Below are 15643 nucleotides of genomic sequence, written 5' to 3'. Positions count from 1 at the left end.
AGCTTGAGCAGACTCGCTCACTCACTGGGGCAGTTAGACCGGTTAGCGGCCGCTCTTAGCGCGCTTCTCGCTTCCGCTTCACAGCTGTTTTCGCAATTCTTCCCCACCCTGTGGTTCATTTCTTACGAATAGTCCTCTATCTTAACCTGCGCACTGGCTGTAATTTAGTGGCGGGTGCTTTGATAGCACACAGTTCCAGAGATACTTAAGAGAACAGTTTTCTGTTTGTTTTCATGTAATAGCAGTCAGTCCTACTGCAATGAAACTATCTGCCCACGCAAATCCGGAAGTAGTTTAAACATGCTTTCCAATTTACATTTGAAATTCAGTTTCCTGATGACTGACTTTTCATTATCAAAACTTTTTTTTTTAGCAAAGTACATGATCTTGAATTACGTATTGTACACTTCATTGCGAAGAACCTACTTAAAATATTAGCAATGAAGGGATTGTCTTTAGTTGCAGCATTATTTTCCATTAATTCTACACAGCTCCTTTCCAAAATAATTGCAGAGGCAGATTTTGGCATGAACCGAATGAAATTGCAACTGTTATTTGCAAGTGATTTTGATATTACAAGTAATCAGTAACGGGCTATTGCTTAATTGATGAGGCAATGCTTCAGTGTTTGTGCATTAAAAGATCGATCTCGGGTTGTTATTTACATACTGTAGTAGTGGGCGGGCGTTTAATCGGATAGGAATCGGGCCGTTCGCTACCGGTTTCCTTGTCGTTGACGGCTGCCTGGCGTGAGTCGTCGCCAGGGCTCGCGTTCCGATGGCGGCGGTTGTTAGGGAGGGCGCGGAGCTCGAACCGGGCGCCGGTTTAGGCCGCGACGTGCGGATCCGGGGGGCCCGCAGTCGAGGGCCCGAGCCTCTCGCCGCCAAGTGGGAGAGCGGAGCGAAGAAACAGTCGAGGAGAGGCCTGCACGGTGTGGCGGCGGTATTGCCGCCGGGTCCGGCGCAGGTGCCGGAGGCGGCCGTGTGGCTGGTGGTGGCCGCCTATATACTGCTGCTCTGGGGTGCCATTCAGCTATCGCTGCAGCAGCTGCTGACCGGACCAGCGAACAGCGGTGGTGGGGACGCGTTTAATGCACTCAGGGCAAGGTAAATGGCGTCAGATCTGCAACACGCCCTCTTGCACCCGTTGTGGTGCAGAGTGGGCCCCCAACTATGCTGCTAGTTCCAGTCAGACATTGAACCACCTGTCCCATTGGGTCAGTGGTCTAATACTAATTCTGGCTTTGGAATGGAGATTATTCCCTTCTCATTAGTTTGTCATTTCCGATGTTCAAAGTGACGCTGGATTGTTGTAGTGGCATCCAAATGAAGTTTTCACTTTTAAGAGGAGGGTTAATAGAGATACCTTTTTTTTTGTGAAATTACATTGTAGTTGCCTGCTGTGCAGGTCAATTCCTGGTCCTTAGGTTGTTAATGGAGACTTGTTTTTTTTAACGTTTGGGCGCGTGCAAATATCTTGAAAAGACAGGCCTGACTAGTAAGCAACATTGAAGCAGCTTTTGGAAATCTTCAGGCTATGAGATGTTTAATACATTAATCACTTTTAATTTTAGCAGATTGTAAGTTAATTACATAGAGTACAGGGTACAGAAGCAGGCCCGTCAGCCCAAGCTATCAGTGCTGACCATGATGCCAGTTTAAATTGTCTGTTAGTGACCCGTATTCCACCATCCCCTGCCTGTTCAAATGTCTTTTAAATTACGCTTGGAGGTATTAATAAATAGTTGTTTCAGTGGACATAATTCCGTTTTGTAAGAGTGTTGGTCATCTGTTCATAGTGGAACCACCCGGAATTGTTGTGCTGTTTGCTTTAAAAGGTTCTTCTTTCAAGTTCTATATTGAGGTTTTAAGGACACAATCTTAAACCACTAGCACTGATGCAATGAAATGCTCACCAGGAGCTAGTGGCTTCCTGTCAGAAAAAAACCTTGTCATTGAAATGTCTTTCAAACATATTCTTAGGAGGTGTATAATATTTTGCCATTGAAGTGCAGAATCTGTGATCTGAGATGAAACAGATGAAATGTCTATTAGAAATTCAAGTTTAATTGTCATTCAACCATTACATGAATACCCACCAATGAAGCCAAATGAAACATCATTGCTCCAGGGACCAGGTGCAAAACACAGTACTAGCAGTTATACACAGCATAACTTGATATGTTATAAGATAGCAAGGTACATTTCAGATATCAGTAAAATAGTCACACAGGAAAATGTAGTCCAAGACTCTGAGGCCATGAATGTTGCAGCAGTCTGCAGTTGAACATAATATGATATGTCTTTAGAAGACATCTGTAACTAAACTTTCTGATGGGTAAACAACACACACAAAATGCTGGTCCTGACGAAGGGTCTTGGCCCGAAACGTCGACAGTGCTTCTCCTTATAGATGCTGCCTGACCTGCTGTGTTCCATCAGCATTTTGTGTGTTTGAATTTCCAGCATCTGCAGATTTCCTCGTGTTTGCTTTCTGATAGGTAACTCTGCTTATCAGATCTTCTGCAGCTTTAGACTATTAGCACCAGATCTGCAAAAGTGAAATGGACTGGTTGGCACTTCAATATTCTCTATATTAACAATATATTTGCAGTGTAGCCATCTAGCTGAGGCCTAAAGACTGGTGTCCCTGTATTTGTGTAAAAGGAGAGTTTCTGTTCTGAACATATTGATCACAAGCAAAAGCTGAAGCAGTGTCTATCAGTGACTGGTTTACTAATTCAATTGCTTACTGAGACTTGAGTGTAATGTATTTTGTGTAAGGTACTTCAGAACTATAGTCTGATTACTGTTAATGAAGGGAAATATCTTTAATTCCCTTTTTAATCCAGTTCCTTGTTTTGGAATTTGTTTTAGCATAGAGTGGATAAATTGTATGTGATCTTGAGCAGTCAAAGATGGGACATTTAAGATCAGGAAAACATTGCAGAAATGCTTTCTTTTCACCTATACACCCCTTCAGCTGCAACTGAATGGATATACTGAACATTGATCTTCCATTCTTTTGCTTATAATTAAGAATCGCTTAATCGTACCGTTGAAAATGGGGGATATCAAGTCAGCAACAGTATAGCAGAGTTTTGTATTCTGGCCATTTTGGTTAGGTGATAAGGGTAACTGTATTTAGAAAGATGTACCCTGCTTGCTGTTTGAGAAATAAATTTGAGGACACATCTGCAATGCTAAGCAGTGTCATAGAATCACACCGCGTGGAAACAGTCCTTTCGGCTCAACTGGTCAATGCTGACCAGGATAACCGATTTGGCCATAGGCCCACATTTGGCTCAGAACCTTCTAAACCTTTCCGATCGACTTGTCCAACTGTCTTATAAAAGTTGTTATTGAATCTGCTCTGGCAGTTTATTCTACAGACACTTCAGTGACCACTTCATTAGGTATACCTATACACCTGGTCATTAATGCAAATTTCTATTCGGCTGATCATGTTCAGTAACTCTGACATGTAAAAGCATGCAGACATGGTGAAAAGATTCAGTGTTCAGACCAAACATTAGAATGGGGAAGAAATGTGATCCTATGTGACTCTGACTATGGAATGATTGCTGGTGCCAGATGGGGTGGTTTGAGTATCTTAGAAACTGCTGATCTCCTGGGGTTTTTACACACAGCAGTCTCCAGAGTTTACAGAGAATGGTGCAAAAAATGCAAAATAACATCCTGTGAGCAGCAGTTCTGTGGATGAAAATGCCTTGTTAATAATGAGTGAGGCCAGAGGAGAAGGGCCAGACTGGTTCATACTGACAGGAAGGTCACAGTAAATTAAGTAATCATGTGTTATAACAGTGGTGTGCAGAAAAGCATCTTTGAATCCACAACATGTCCAACCTACAGCAGCAGAACACAAACACTCAGTGGCTGCGTTATAAAGTACAGGAAGTACTAAATAAAGTGGCCACTGAGTGTGTATATCACCCTTTGTGATTTTGAAAGTTTCTCTTCAAGTGCCTGTTAAATCTTTCCCCTCTCCTCTTAAGCCTATGTTCTGTAGTTCTTGATTTCCCCAACACTGGGGGAAAAAAACACAATCACAGTGCATTCACCTTAATTATGTCTCCCAAAATTTAATTTTCTCTATAAAGTCACCTGTCAGTCTCCTATGTTCCAAGGAATAAAGTCTTAGCTTGTCCTACTCAGTCCTGGCAAATCTTCAGCATCTGTTCCAGTTAAAAAGACTTTTTATAGCAGGGTGACTAAAACTGAACACAATTCTAGCCGTGACTTGTACAACTGCATCATGGTCTCCCAGCTTCTGTACTCAGTACCCTGATTGATGAAGGCCACTGTGCCAAAAGTCACATTCACCACCTTGTCTACTTGTGACTGCACTTTCATGAAACCATGTATGTGAAATTCAAGGCCTGTCTGTTCCACAACGCTCCCCAGGGTCCTCCTGTTCATTGTGAAAACCCTACTTTGATTAGGTTTACCAGAGTGCAACATCCTGCACTTATCTGAATTAAACTTCAGTTGTAGGGCAGCAACCGCGGAGGCCCTTTACCCATGCCCACCGAGCCTCGCTTTGTCCGTTAATGAACAAGGTGCAGTGGCAGAGGCTTTCCTATGCATGACTGTCACTGTGGTGGTGCTGTGCCCCTCCACTATGAGGGCTCTAAGTTCATTGCTTCCAGCTGCTGCCTGCCTTGGCGAGGTGGTACCAGCTTGCTCCTCTGCGTGGTGCTGCAAGACTGAGTGGCAATTGAGAGAGGGGGTGTCGAGAGTGCTAAATTGCAAAGGTACCAAAATTGCAAGTTCAAATAGATGTTGAACAGGCTGTTGATATATGTATGAGTAGGATGTTAAAGGAATTTTGCCTCTTCTACATGAACAGTGAAGTTGTTGCGAGTAATCAGATGGCAAAACCATCTTCTTTTGTTAGGAAGTATCTCCAGGACATTACTGATTTTGGACCCAGGCCAACTGGAAGTGCTACCAATGAAATCCTGACTGTTAACTACCTCTTGGACCAGGTCCAGAAGATCAAAGCAGAAAGTACAGCAGTGCATACCATTGCAGTGGACGTTCAGAGACCAACTGGCTTCTTCAGTATTGATTTCCTTGGCGGTTTCACCAGTTATTATGCTAATGTTGCTAATGTTGTTGTGAAGTTGGAACCAAAGAATGGAGCAAAGCATGCTGTGCTTGCAAACTGCCATTTTGATTCTGTGGCCAATAGCCCAGGTAAAATTATTTCTGTACTCTTTCTGTCTATTTCTCTAATGACTTGGTGATCTGTGATGTGAAGCAATGAAACACGAGGTGGCCAACCTTTTATCTGTGCTTCCTTCCACTTCTTTATACTGTCTATCTCCACTCTTGTGCCTTAGTCCAGATGAAGGGTCACAACCCCAAATGTTGATTGTCATTTCCATCCGTATACTGTATGCTGCCTGACCTGCGAAGTTCATTTGTGTATTGCCCAAATTCCAACATATGGAGTCCCTTGTGTCTCTGTTTATGTCTGTCATTCTAGGAATCAGTTGTTGGTAAATGACTAAAGTTCACTTTTAGTGAAGTTATTTTTCTCACACAACCTTTAGCATGAAGTGGACATGAACTGTAGGAACCTGAGTTCTCATGTTCTTGTAATGGTTATCAAAGGACAAAATGTGTTTTTGATACTTTCTGCTCACACATGTTACTTTATCGATTTGGACTTCCATGGTAGAATTATTTACAGTTCTCTGTAAGCCTTTACTTTTCAAGGAACCCATGTCCATGTTATTAAGATGGTTTCCTTATCTTGAAGATAGCTTTAGCTTCAGGGGGCTATAATCTCTCCTTCAACTGTAGCCAGTAGTGGAGAACATTTTAGGTCTTCTGTCACAAAAATAAGTCGTGCAACTAGGAGGCAGGGGAAGCTAATGCTGGTGGGGCTCCATTGTTAGAAGCTGAAACCAGGCTTCAAGCTATCATTTGTCCAGCTTACCCAAGTCCAAACCTTTCAGGTAGCCACTGGACATTGCATTGACGGCTCTGTCTGACTCGTTGGTTGAGAGGTCACTTAGCTCTATCTACTATTTAATGTACAAATGGTACCTTGTTGTTGTGGTTGTACTGACTACCCTTTTGGATTATCAGTATAAATAGTGACATGTTAAAATAATTTGTGAAGATTCACTTGGATGTTTCATTTCGTACAGGTGCCAGTGATGATGCGGTCAGTTGTGCAGTTATGCTTGAAATTCTGAATGTTTTGTCTAAATCTTCATTACCTCTGCAACATGCAGTTATATTTGTTTTTAATGGAGCAGAAGAAAATATTTTACAGGTAGGATGAAAAAATAACCCTTGCATTGAATATTAACACAGAAGTTAAAGAGTGTTAAAACTGCTTGGCTTTGAGTGTATCAACCTGTCTCTGTCTTTTTCTTGGCAGGCAAGCCATGGGTTTATTACCCAGCACTCTTGGGCTAAACTAGTAAGGGCATTTATTAATTTAGAAGCTGCTGGCGTAGGAGGGAAGGAGATTGTTTTTCAGACAGGTAATTATTTGTTAATATGTTTATGGTTAATAATGTTATCTTTGATAAAGTTTTACGCAGATCAGATGTTGGATTAGAGCCTGGCTACCAAACCTGTGCTTAGTCAGGTTGGGGCTAAGCTCTGAATTGTTGGAATCCTGCTGCATTGACTGACTCTAAATGTTATCCAGGTCTTTGACCAATTTACCAATCTTACTGGCATATCAATAGCATGTCTAAGGTTTTGTTGCTGTCCTATCCAGAACTGATGTAGGGTCTTCATCTGGAAGGTTGACGATCTCTATATCTTCACAAATGCTTCCTGATCTGCTGAGTTCCTTTTTGCGACAGATTTCAGCACCTGCTCTCTTGGATGCCGTTTATGATTGTTATATTTACAGTTAATGGTTGGATTTGTTGGGGGAAGAATAATAAATGGACATTGTGTTCAGTGGTTGTAGTTGGGTCAGGTTTCAATTTTATACCCTGGCCAGCCTCTGACTTTCATTACTATCCAGTGTTCGGTGCTTGCGTATTTTATTTATTTAAAGTGTTAAGCAAGAATCTTTTAGACAAGAACATATCCAAACTTGTAGCTACTTTTTTCATTGTCATTAATGCAGATTGTTGGTTCTCTCTGTCTCTATAACTTTATAAAGTTTGCATTTTGAGCATTGACATCAAATACTCTTATCAAATCTTATTCTTTGATCTCATTAGAAAGCTGGCAGCCTCCCTGTGTAACTCCGTGTTGTGTGATCTCCTACAGAGCATTGCACTTGAGTCGGAAACAAAGAAGAAAGATTGTAACTTTAGTTGAGCGATCTGATCTGATTATCATTAGGTTTCAAAACTGCTCTTAAACTCACTAAATTGCCTTCTGCTTTTGTAGTAGTGCTAAAATCTTTCTTTGATGTAGTACCTTTTAGAGCAGGGGTTCCCAACCTTTTTTTTAAATGCTGTGGACCCCTACCATACATTAGGGTTGGGAACCTCTGTTTTAGGGCAGCCAGTATACTATGCCATTAGTTACAAAGTTAATGCGCAAAAAGATAGGTCTGTTCTGTGGGTTGACATTCTAAATTGGAGAAAAGCCAATTTTGATGGTATCAGAAAGTATGTAGCAATACACACAAAATGCTGGAGGAACTCAGCAGGCCAGGCAGCATCTACGGAAAAAAGTACAGTCAACATTTTGGGCCAAGATCCTTTGGCAGGACTAGAGAAAATAGCTGAGGAGTAGATTTAAAACATGGGGGAGGGGAGAGTGAAAAGCATAAGGTGACAGGTGAAACTGGGAAGGGGAGGGATGAAGTAAAGAGCTGGGAGGTTGATTGATGAAAGAAATACAGGGCTGGAGAAGGGGGAGTCCAACAGGAGAGAGCGGAATACCATGGAAGAAAGAAAAGGTGGGTGGAGCACCAGAGGGAGGTGATGGGCAGGCAAGAAGATAAGGTGGGGGGGGAAGCAGATGGGGAATAGTGAGTGAGGGGGGGCATTACCGAAGGGTCTTGGCCCGATACGTCGACTGTACTTTTTCCATAGATGCTGCCTGGCCTGCTGAGTTCCTGCAGTATTTTATGTGTGTTGCTTGGATTTTCAGCATCTGCAGATTTACTCTTGTTTGTGATTGGATTGGGACAGGCTGTTTTCTGGCAAAGGTGTACTTGGTAAGTGTGAATCCTTCAAAGGTAAAATTTTGAAAGTATCAAGCTTGAATGAGCCTGTCAGAATAAAGGGTAAAAATAACAGGTGTAAGGAACTTTGGGCTTTCAAGAGATGTTGAAGCCCTGGTTAAGAATGAAAAAGGAGGTGCATTGCAGATATAGGCAGGTAGGTGCAAATGAGGTGCTTATGGAATATAAGAAATGCAAGAAAACCTAACCCTAAACCTAACCCTAATACAAACCTAATCCTAAAGTACAAAAAAGGAACACACCCCCACAAACCCTAGGCATGTCCCGATTAACCCTGTCTTCAGCCCCACAAACCCTAAGCACACCCAGATTAACCCTTGCTAAACCCCCACAAACCCGATGTCCTATGTCAAGAGGGGTAAGATTCAACAAAGGCAAGTGTTGGACCTGGTTAATGAAGGCGTGGGCCAGATCAAAGTGGCAGGGTCGCGTGAAACTGAATCTCAAGTGACGAGATCAAAAAGCACAAGAGGGCTGATTCGCCTACTGCCTGCATAATCTCAACCTAACCCTAACCCCTAATGCCCAGTAAACACTGTCAATTTAACCCATGCAATCCCAGGCATACAGATGCCAGGTAATGATGTTTAAAAATATCATTACCCTCAGAATTACATGCCTCTCATTATCTTGATTCCTGGGAAAAACACAAGCAGTGTCTGAGCCGGACACTGTTGGGCCACCTCGGGGAGGGTAAATAGTGTTTAAAGGCCCGAAACACCTAACGATCCGAGGATGCATTACTGACGATGTGTCCCAGTGCACACCCGGTTCGTTGAACCAAGTGGTGTCGGACCACGATAATGAAAGGCATGGGCCAGATTAACCTGCCTTCACCATACTAGCCCATCCGCCATAGCACCTCAGACATCACCACTCAAAACTCTGCAGCCTAACATCTCCCAGCCAAACATATACATCCACCAGCCCAAAACTCAAACCTAATCCTAAAGTCCAGAAGGGGTACACACCCCCACAGACCCTAGGCACTCCCCGATTAACCCTGGCTTCAGCCCCACAAACCCAAAGCACACCCTGATTAACTCTTGCTAAACCCCCACAAACCTGATGTCCTATGTCAGGAGGGGCAAAATTCAACAAAGGCAAGTGTTGGACCTGGTTAATGAAGGTGTGGGCCAGTTCAAAGTGGCAGGGTCGCGTGAAACTGAATCTCAAGTGACGAGATCAAAAAGCACAAGAGGGCTGATTCGCCCACTGCCCGCATAATCTCAACCTAAAGATTGAATAGGTTAGGACTGTATTTCTTAGAACATAGACAATTAAGAGGATGTTTGATAAAGGTATACAAAATTATGAGGGGTATAAATAGAATAAAAGCAAACAGGCTTTATCATCTGAGGTAAGGCGGGATTAAACCAGAGATCATGGGTGAAAGGTGAAAAGTTTAAGGGGAACATGAGGGGAACTCAGGGTCATGAGAGTGTGGAATGAGCTGCCAGTGCAAGATAGATTTCAATATTTAAAAGAAGTTTGTATGGGTAGGGGTATGGAGGGCTGTGGTCGTGGTGCAGGTTGAAGGGAGTAGGCAGTTAAATGGCTTTGGCATGGACTAGATGGGCTGAAGGGCTTGTTTCTGTGCTGTACTTTTCTATGACTCTAAGGACAATTGGCAAATCTTAACACTAACAGAGAACTTTGTGAAAGTGTTTCAAATGTTTTCAGGAGGAAAGAAATCTTCACCGTGCACTGCTTCAGGAAGGCTAATAGTATCATCAAGGATTCCTTTGCGTGTCTCTGTACCTTTTGGAAGAAGATATAGGAGCTTGAAAAAGGGGGTGACCAGATTCAAGATGTCTTCTTCCCCACTGCTATCTGACTTCTATATCATTTGCCTCCTTCACATCCCCTTTCCTGTGGTGCTATCACATTCTTCAACTCTTAACTCAACCTCTCTTGTCACTTTATTGTCACTTTAGTATTTATTTTTGCAATACTTCAGATTGCACTGTAGTCTTTGCAGTATTTTGTTATTTTGTGCACTGGTCACTACTTATTGTATGTTGTTTATAAATTTTAAGTGAGCAAGATATTTCATTGCATCTTGGCGTATATGACAATGAACGGATCTGAATCTAGAAAGTAATTGGGGCAAAAAGTGGATGCTGGAAATGTGAAATAAAAAACAGAAAATACTGGAAACGTTCAGCAGGTTAAATAGCATCATAAGAAGAGAGAAAGTTGAGAGAGAGTTCTACAATCTGAAGAACAGATGCTTGAAAGTTTAGAAAAAATGATTAGAGAGACTATTCCAGGAATTACAGATATCAATGCTGGTGATTATGTTGGTGTTTTGAGCAAGGAGGCAGGCTGAAGGATTATAGAGAGATATAAGAACTTGAATAGGTTAGAAATGGGGAGGGATGAAATCACAGAGTAACGGAGTCACTCAGATCTCCTTAATGAAACACAGTGAGTCATTCAAGTACAGCAGGTAGAGATAGGCTTTGGCATTTTTTCTGTGGATCTGCAAATCAGGCTGTAGGACATTTCACTGCTTTTTGCTTGGTGGAATGACCTGTTTTCATTGATATTCTGCTGTCTGCATTTTACCACCTAAAGGTCCGGAAAATCCATGGTTAGTTCAGGCTTATGCTCGTGCAGCTAAACATCCTTTTGCGTCTGTCGTTGGTCAGGAAGTATTTCAAAGTGGGGTCATTCCATCTGACACAGATTTTCGAATCTACCGGGACTATGGCAATATTCCAGGTATGGTGTTTCTTTGGTGATTTCTCATTAAAGAAATTGCAGTTTGAGCTGTTATTGCTGAATTTGTAAAACACCTTTAGTTTCATTTAGTCTTTCAAACTAATTTCACAAATGCACCTTTTGAATGCACATTGTTAAATCAGCTTGTGCTTTGTAACTAGGGGATAAACTGAATGCAAGGAAATTGAAGCCAATGGTTTTGGCTTCCATCTGCATTTGGTTCCTGGTTTGAGGCACAGTGAGTGTAAGTTTGGTAATCTTCTGTAGGGAGATGTTTACAGTTGGGATTGAAGTTGTACATCTGATAGTTGCTCATAAAAAGGATTGGAATCTGTCCAGCTTCCAAGCTTTGAAGGTACAGTAGAGATGGTCCTGGGTAACAAATGGGTTCCATTTTTTAAATGTACATCCACAAGTGGATTTTATCCATAATTTGGAAAATAAACAAAAATCACTTGATACGGTAACTAAATTATTGTAATGAATGGCATGAAAAGCACATAAGATTAATAAGAAACAGTTACTGTAAGTAGAAAGTTAGAGGAACTGGTTCTGTCATTCCTAGAATGAACCTATGTACGTATATCGGATTTACGAATTTAATAATGTATAACTAATGTAAATTTTGGACCTTTTTAACCCTGAGACAGCACAGGCTCTTTGGCTCACAATAACTGAGTTAACCATACTGGCAATTTAAACTGAGCATCTGCCTGCACATGGTTTGCAGCCCTGCATTCTCCATTCTGAATGCCTACGATCATTAGATGGTTGAGGTTCTGCTTTCCCCAATCTCATTGTTGCTTTAATTCATTCTGTTTATAAATTCTACCAGTACCTCCAGAACTCTTACAGAAGTTAAGGTTTCAACTATTTAGCACTGTAATGTAGTTTCTTTTCCTGTTCATTGTATGTAGAAAAAAATTATCCACCTATCAAGAAGCATAGTGGTTATAGTGAAAGGTGTGACTACCATGAGCCAAAACCTGGCCAACAATGCTTTGGTAGATTAAACTTGAGGTTTCCTATTTTTGTGCGTCCCTTAATTTAACATATTCATTCTGTTACAAAACAAAATTAACATTAACTTACTTGAGACTAATAATTGTTTTCTTTTTCAGGAATAGATTTGGCTTTCATTGAAAATGGTTACATCTACCATACAAAATATGATACAGCAGATCGTATCCATTTAGACTCCATTCAGAGGGCTGGTCAGTATTATGTGACTTCTACAAGCAAGAAGGACTTGGTTAATTTGTTCTATTAACTAAGCTTTTCAAAACTAGCTAATGATAATTGCTTATTTAAATTGGTTTGTTATTGTCAGATGTACAGTGAAAAACGTCTTGAATATAGTTCATGAGGATTATTTCATTATAACTGTGCATTGAGGTAGTACAAAGTAAAACAATACTGAAATTATTAGTTACAGAGAATGTGCAGTGCAGGTAGTCAATAAATTCATAACAGAATATTTCAAGGTTAGAAGTCCATATTATTGTATAAGGAAACCATTCAGTAGTCGTATGACAGCTTTTGCCTAATGGAAATGAGGAAGAAGAGAATGTCTAGGGCGGTTGCATCTTTGATTACACTGGCTACTTTACTGACGCAGCAAGAAATGTAGATGGAGCTCATGGTAGGAAGACTCAATTCTGTGATGTGCAGAGCTGTGTGCACAACTCTGTAGTTTCTTGTAGTCTTGGACAGTGTTGCCATACCAAGTCATGATGTGTCTGGATAGGACCCTTTGTGTTGCATCATTTAAAAATTGGTGTGGGTCATAGGGGACATGCCAAATTTATTTAGCCTCCTGAGGGACTAGTGCTTGTGAACTTGGCAGTGGTTGGATGGATTGCTGGAGATCACTCCTAGGAACTTGAAGCTTTCAGCCCTTTCAACTTCAGCACAGGTGATGTAAATCATCCCCTTGCTGAAGTCAAGACCAGTTCTTTTGTTTTGCTGACATTGACTGAAAGATTGTTGGCATGACACCTTGTCACTAGGGTTTTTATCTCTGTCCTGTACTCAGACTCATCGTTATATGTGTCACAATGCCATATACAAATTTGTAGATGGAATTAGAGTAGAGTCTGGCCTCAGTCATGATTGTACAGTGAATAGAGTAGAGGGATGAGGAGATAGGCCTTGTGAGGCACCAGTGCTGAGGATAGTTGTGATGCAGATGTTGTCATTTATCCTTACCATTTGCAGCTGGAAGTCAAGTTTCCAGTTCTAAAAGGAAGTGTTGAGTTCCAGAGTTTAGAGTTGAGTTTGCTTGACTTAGTCTTGAAGGCAGAGCTGTCGTCAACAAACAATAGGTGACTGACTTACTGTCCAGGTGTTCTAGCGACGAACGTAGGGCCAGGGAGATTGTGTCTGCCATAGACCTGTTTTGTGGTAGGTGCATTGCAGTGGATCAACGTTGTCTGGGAGGCTGGAGTTCATGTGTAACATGACCAGCCTAGCCGAGTTAATCTGTTGGAAGAGGGTTGCATTTGGTTCCATTCTGAGTTATAAAAGTCAACACCTGTATGTATCAATTTGAGGGTTGAGGGGTTCCTCTGTACTCATGGGATAATGTAAGGTTTTACAATGCAGATGGCTGAATGTATCACTAATGGCTGTTTGGAAAAACAATAGCATTCCTCTGTACTTTAAATATTTATCCACTGCTATGACTTGTTTTTGTCCTGCAAGGCTTTCCATGACATAATGCCTTATGCTTAGAACATTTTAAAGAAACATTATTTTCTAGCACATTCCAACAGTGTCCATTATTGTGAAATTTCTCATGGGAGCTTGCCTCCGAACTGATCTCACTATTGCTATTTCTGAGTCATAGACTTCAGGCAATGGTTTTGTAAGTAATGTAATTCTTTTATACCAGTAGAATTGTGAAATACTGCACCACTATTGCAATGGCTCTGCAAATTGCCCCATGTGTGTAGGTGAATGATAGAATCTGCGAAGGAGGTACAATGTAGGACAAATGGGGTCAATGTAGGATTAGTATAAATGAGTGATTAATAGCCAGCATAACTCAGTGAGCTGAAGGGGCTGTTTTCATGCTCTACCTCGCTATGAATCTACTGATTGTAGTGATGTTTTCCACAAGTCTTTTGATGTTTCACTTATGATACCACATGCTAGAGAGAATAGCATTCATTGTTACGTAAGAAATATTTCTTCAAATTGCAAAAGAAATTCTAATTTTTATATAAAAAACAACTGCTTTCAAACATTTGTGTTGTAGTTAGCAGGTTTACATTGCTATGATTTTGGTGCCTCAGGTTCTTCTGCAGGTTAGGAACATCTTGTTCACATTTTGTCCTAAGTGCACCCAACACAGAGGCACAGATGTACTAACATAAAAAATGATAATGTGACTTGACCTTGTTTTATGCATTCCCTAATATAAGAACTTTACTGCCAATAGATTTTGAACATTGGTTGGGTTATATTTGGATCAAAGTCGTTGACCAGAGCTCAAAGGATGATCCATGCACTTGTTAGAGAAAGGCCAGTCTTTCTTCAGAGACCAAATTTCAGTTCGAGATGACTGAAAGCTATTATACCTGTAGTTTATTTAGTAAACTTATTTTAAAGTGTGCTGCTAACATTTAACCTTAACTACCACTTAAGGAGGATTTTCAAACAATGATATTCATTTTAACACCACATATAACCACTGCCCTGACCCTTTTAGTAAAAAAAACTTTTTTTTGAGATTTGGGTGGGTTTTGCAAGGACAGCATTTATTGACCATCCCCAATTACCTTGGAGGTCTTGAACGATTGCAGATCCTCCAGTGCAGTTTGGTGGATAGGGAGCTCCAGGATATGGGTCCAGAGATGGTGATGGTGCCCATCGAACCCTCTGATTTTACCATTCACTTGTACAGTTTACAGTGGCCAATTAACCTGCCAGCCTACACATCTTCAGGATGTAGAAGGAAAACAGAGCACCTATAGGAAACACACACTGTCACAGGAGAACATGCAAACTCCACACAAACAGCACCACAGGTCTGGAATTGATCCCAGGTTACTGGAGTTCTGAGGTAGTGACTCTACAAGGTGACCCACTGTATTGCTTCCTTTTATTCTTCTCATCTTTGAATGTTTCTTCATTTTCCCTTTAATCGCTCCTTCTGCTGTTGATTGTGTACTAATATTTCCCACTCTGAAGAAAAAAGGCTTCTCTGACCTAACTAGTTATTGGTTGTCTCCTGCTCTGCCACCAAGTACTGGACTTTCCCACAAGTTCAATGCTTTTGACAAGTGATGCACTCCCATTCAGAATATTGAGGACCATCCCTCTCCTCACCCCATCAGTTCATCCTCAGGGATGAACACCGTTCCTTCAACAAAGACCAGCATGTTCCTGACTGGATACATATGGAAGATATTAAATTTGAGACTGTGGAGATGACTGGTGTCGGCTGATGTTACTTGCTGCAAACAACCCATCCCAGAATGTGATTCAGATCTTGCCGCATGGAGATGCGGGCTGTTTCATTTCCTGAGGAATGGTGGCTGAAATTGAGTATTATGCAGTCATTAGCAAGTATCCCTGGCCCTGACCTTGTAATGGCAGAATGTAATAAAGCAGGTGAAGATAGTGCTGCTTGAACTGCATTGATGACCTGAGACGAGGATAATAAACTACTAAGAATCACAAACAAGTAGTCCTCAACCAATGAAGACAAGTG

At 41.3% G+C, this 15643-nt stretch overlaps 1 protein-coding gene across 4 annotated transcripts in view; it reads left to right on the top strand.

The window, feature by feature from the left end:
* Positions 1 to 652: 652 nt before the first annotated feature.
* The window catches only part of ermp1 (endoplasmic reticulum metallopeptidase 1), a 127079-nt gene continuing 112088 nt past the window's right edge, over positions 653 to 15643 (top strand). For all 4 annotated transcript variants that reach the window (XM_073048370.1, XM_073048368.1, XM_073048367.1 and 1 more), the window contains exons 1-6: positions 653 to 1106; positions 4918 to 5219; positions 6182 to 6309; positions 6418 to 6523; positions 10780 to 10926; positions 12048 to 12140. In XM_073048370.1, coding sequence (XP_072904471.1) covers positions 778 to 1106; positions 4918 to 5219; positions 6182 to 6309; positions 6418 to 6523; positions 10780 to 10926; positions 12048 to 12140 — 1105 coding nt within the window. In that variant the 5' untranslated portion in view covers positions 653 to 777. The remainder of the gene's footprint in view (positions 1107 to 4917; positions 5220 to 6181; positions 6310 to 6417; positions 6524 to 10779; positions 10927 to 12047; positions 12141 to 15643) is intronic.

This window comes from Hemitrygon akajei, chromosome 6 (genome assembly GCF_048418815.1).
Source record: "Hemitrygon akajei chromosome 6, sHemAka1.3, whole genome shotgun sequence".
In the NCBI taxonomy this organism is placed as follows: Eukaryota; Metazoa; Chordata; class Chondrichthyes; order Myliobatiformes; family Dasyatidae; genus Hemitrygon; species Hemitrygon akajei.
Note: the sequence above shows the minus strand (reverse complement) of the source record. Positions and strands in the feature narration are given on the sequence as shown.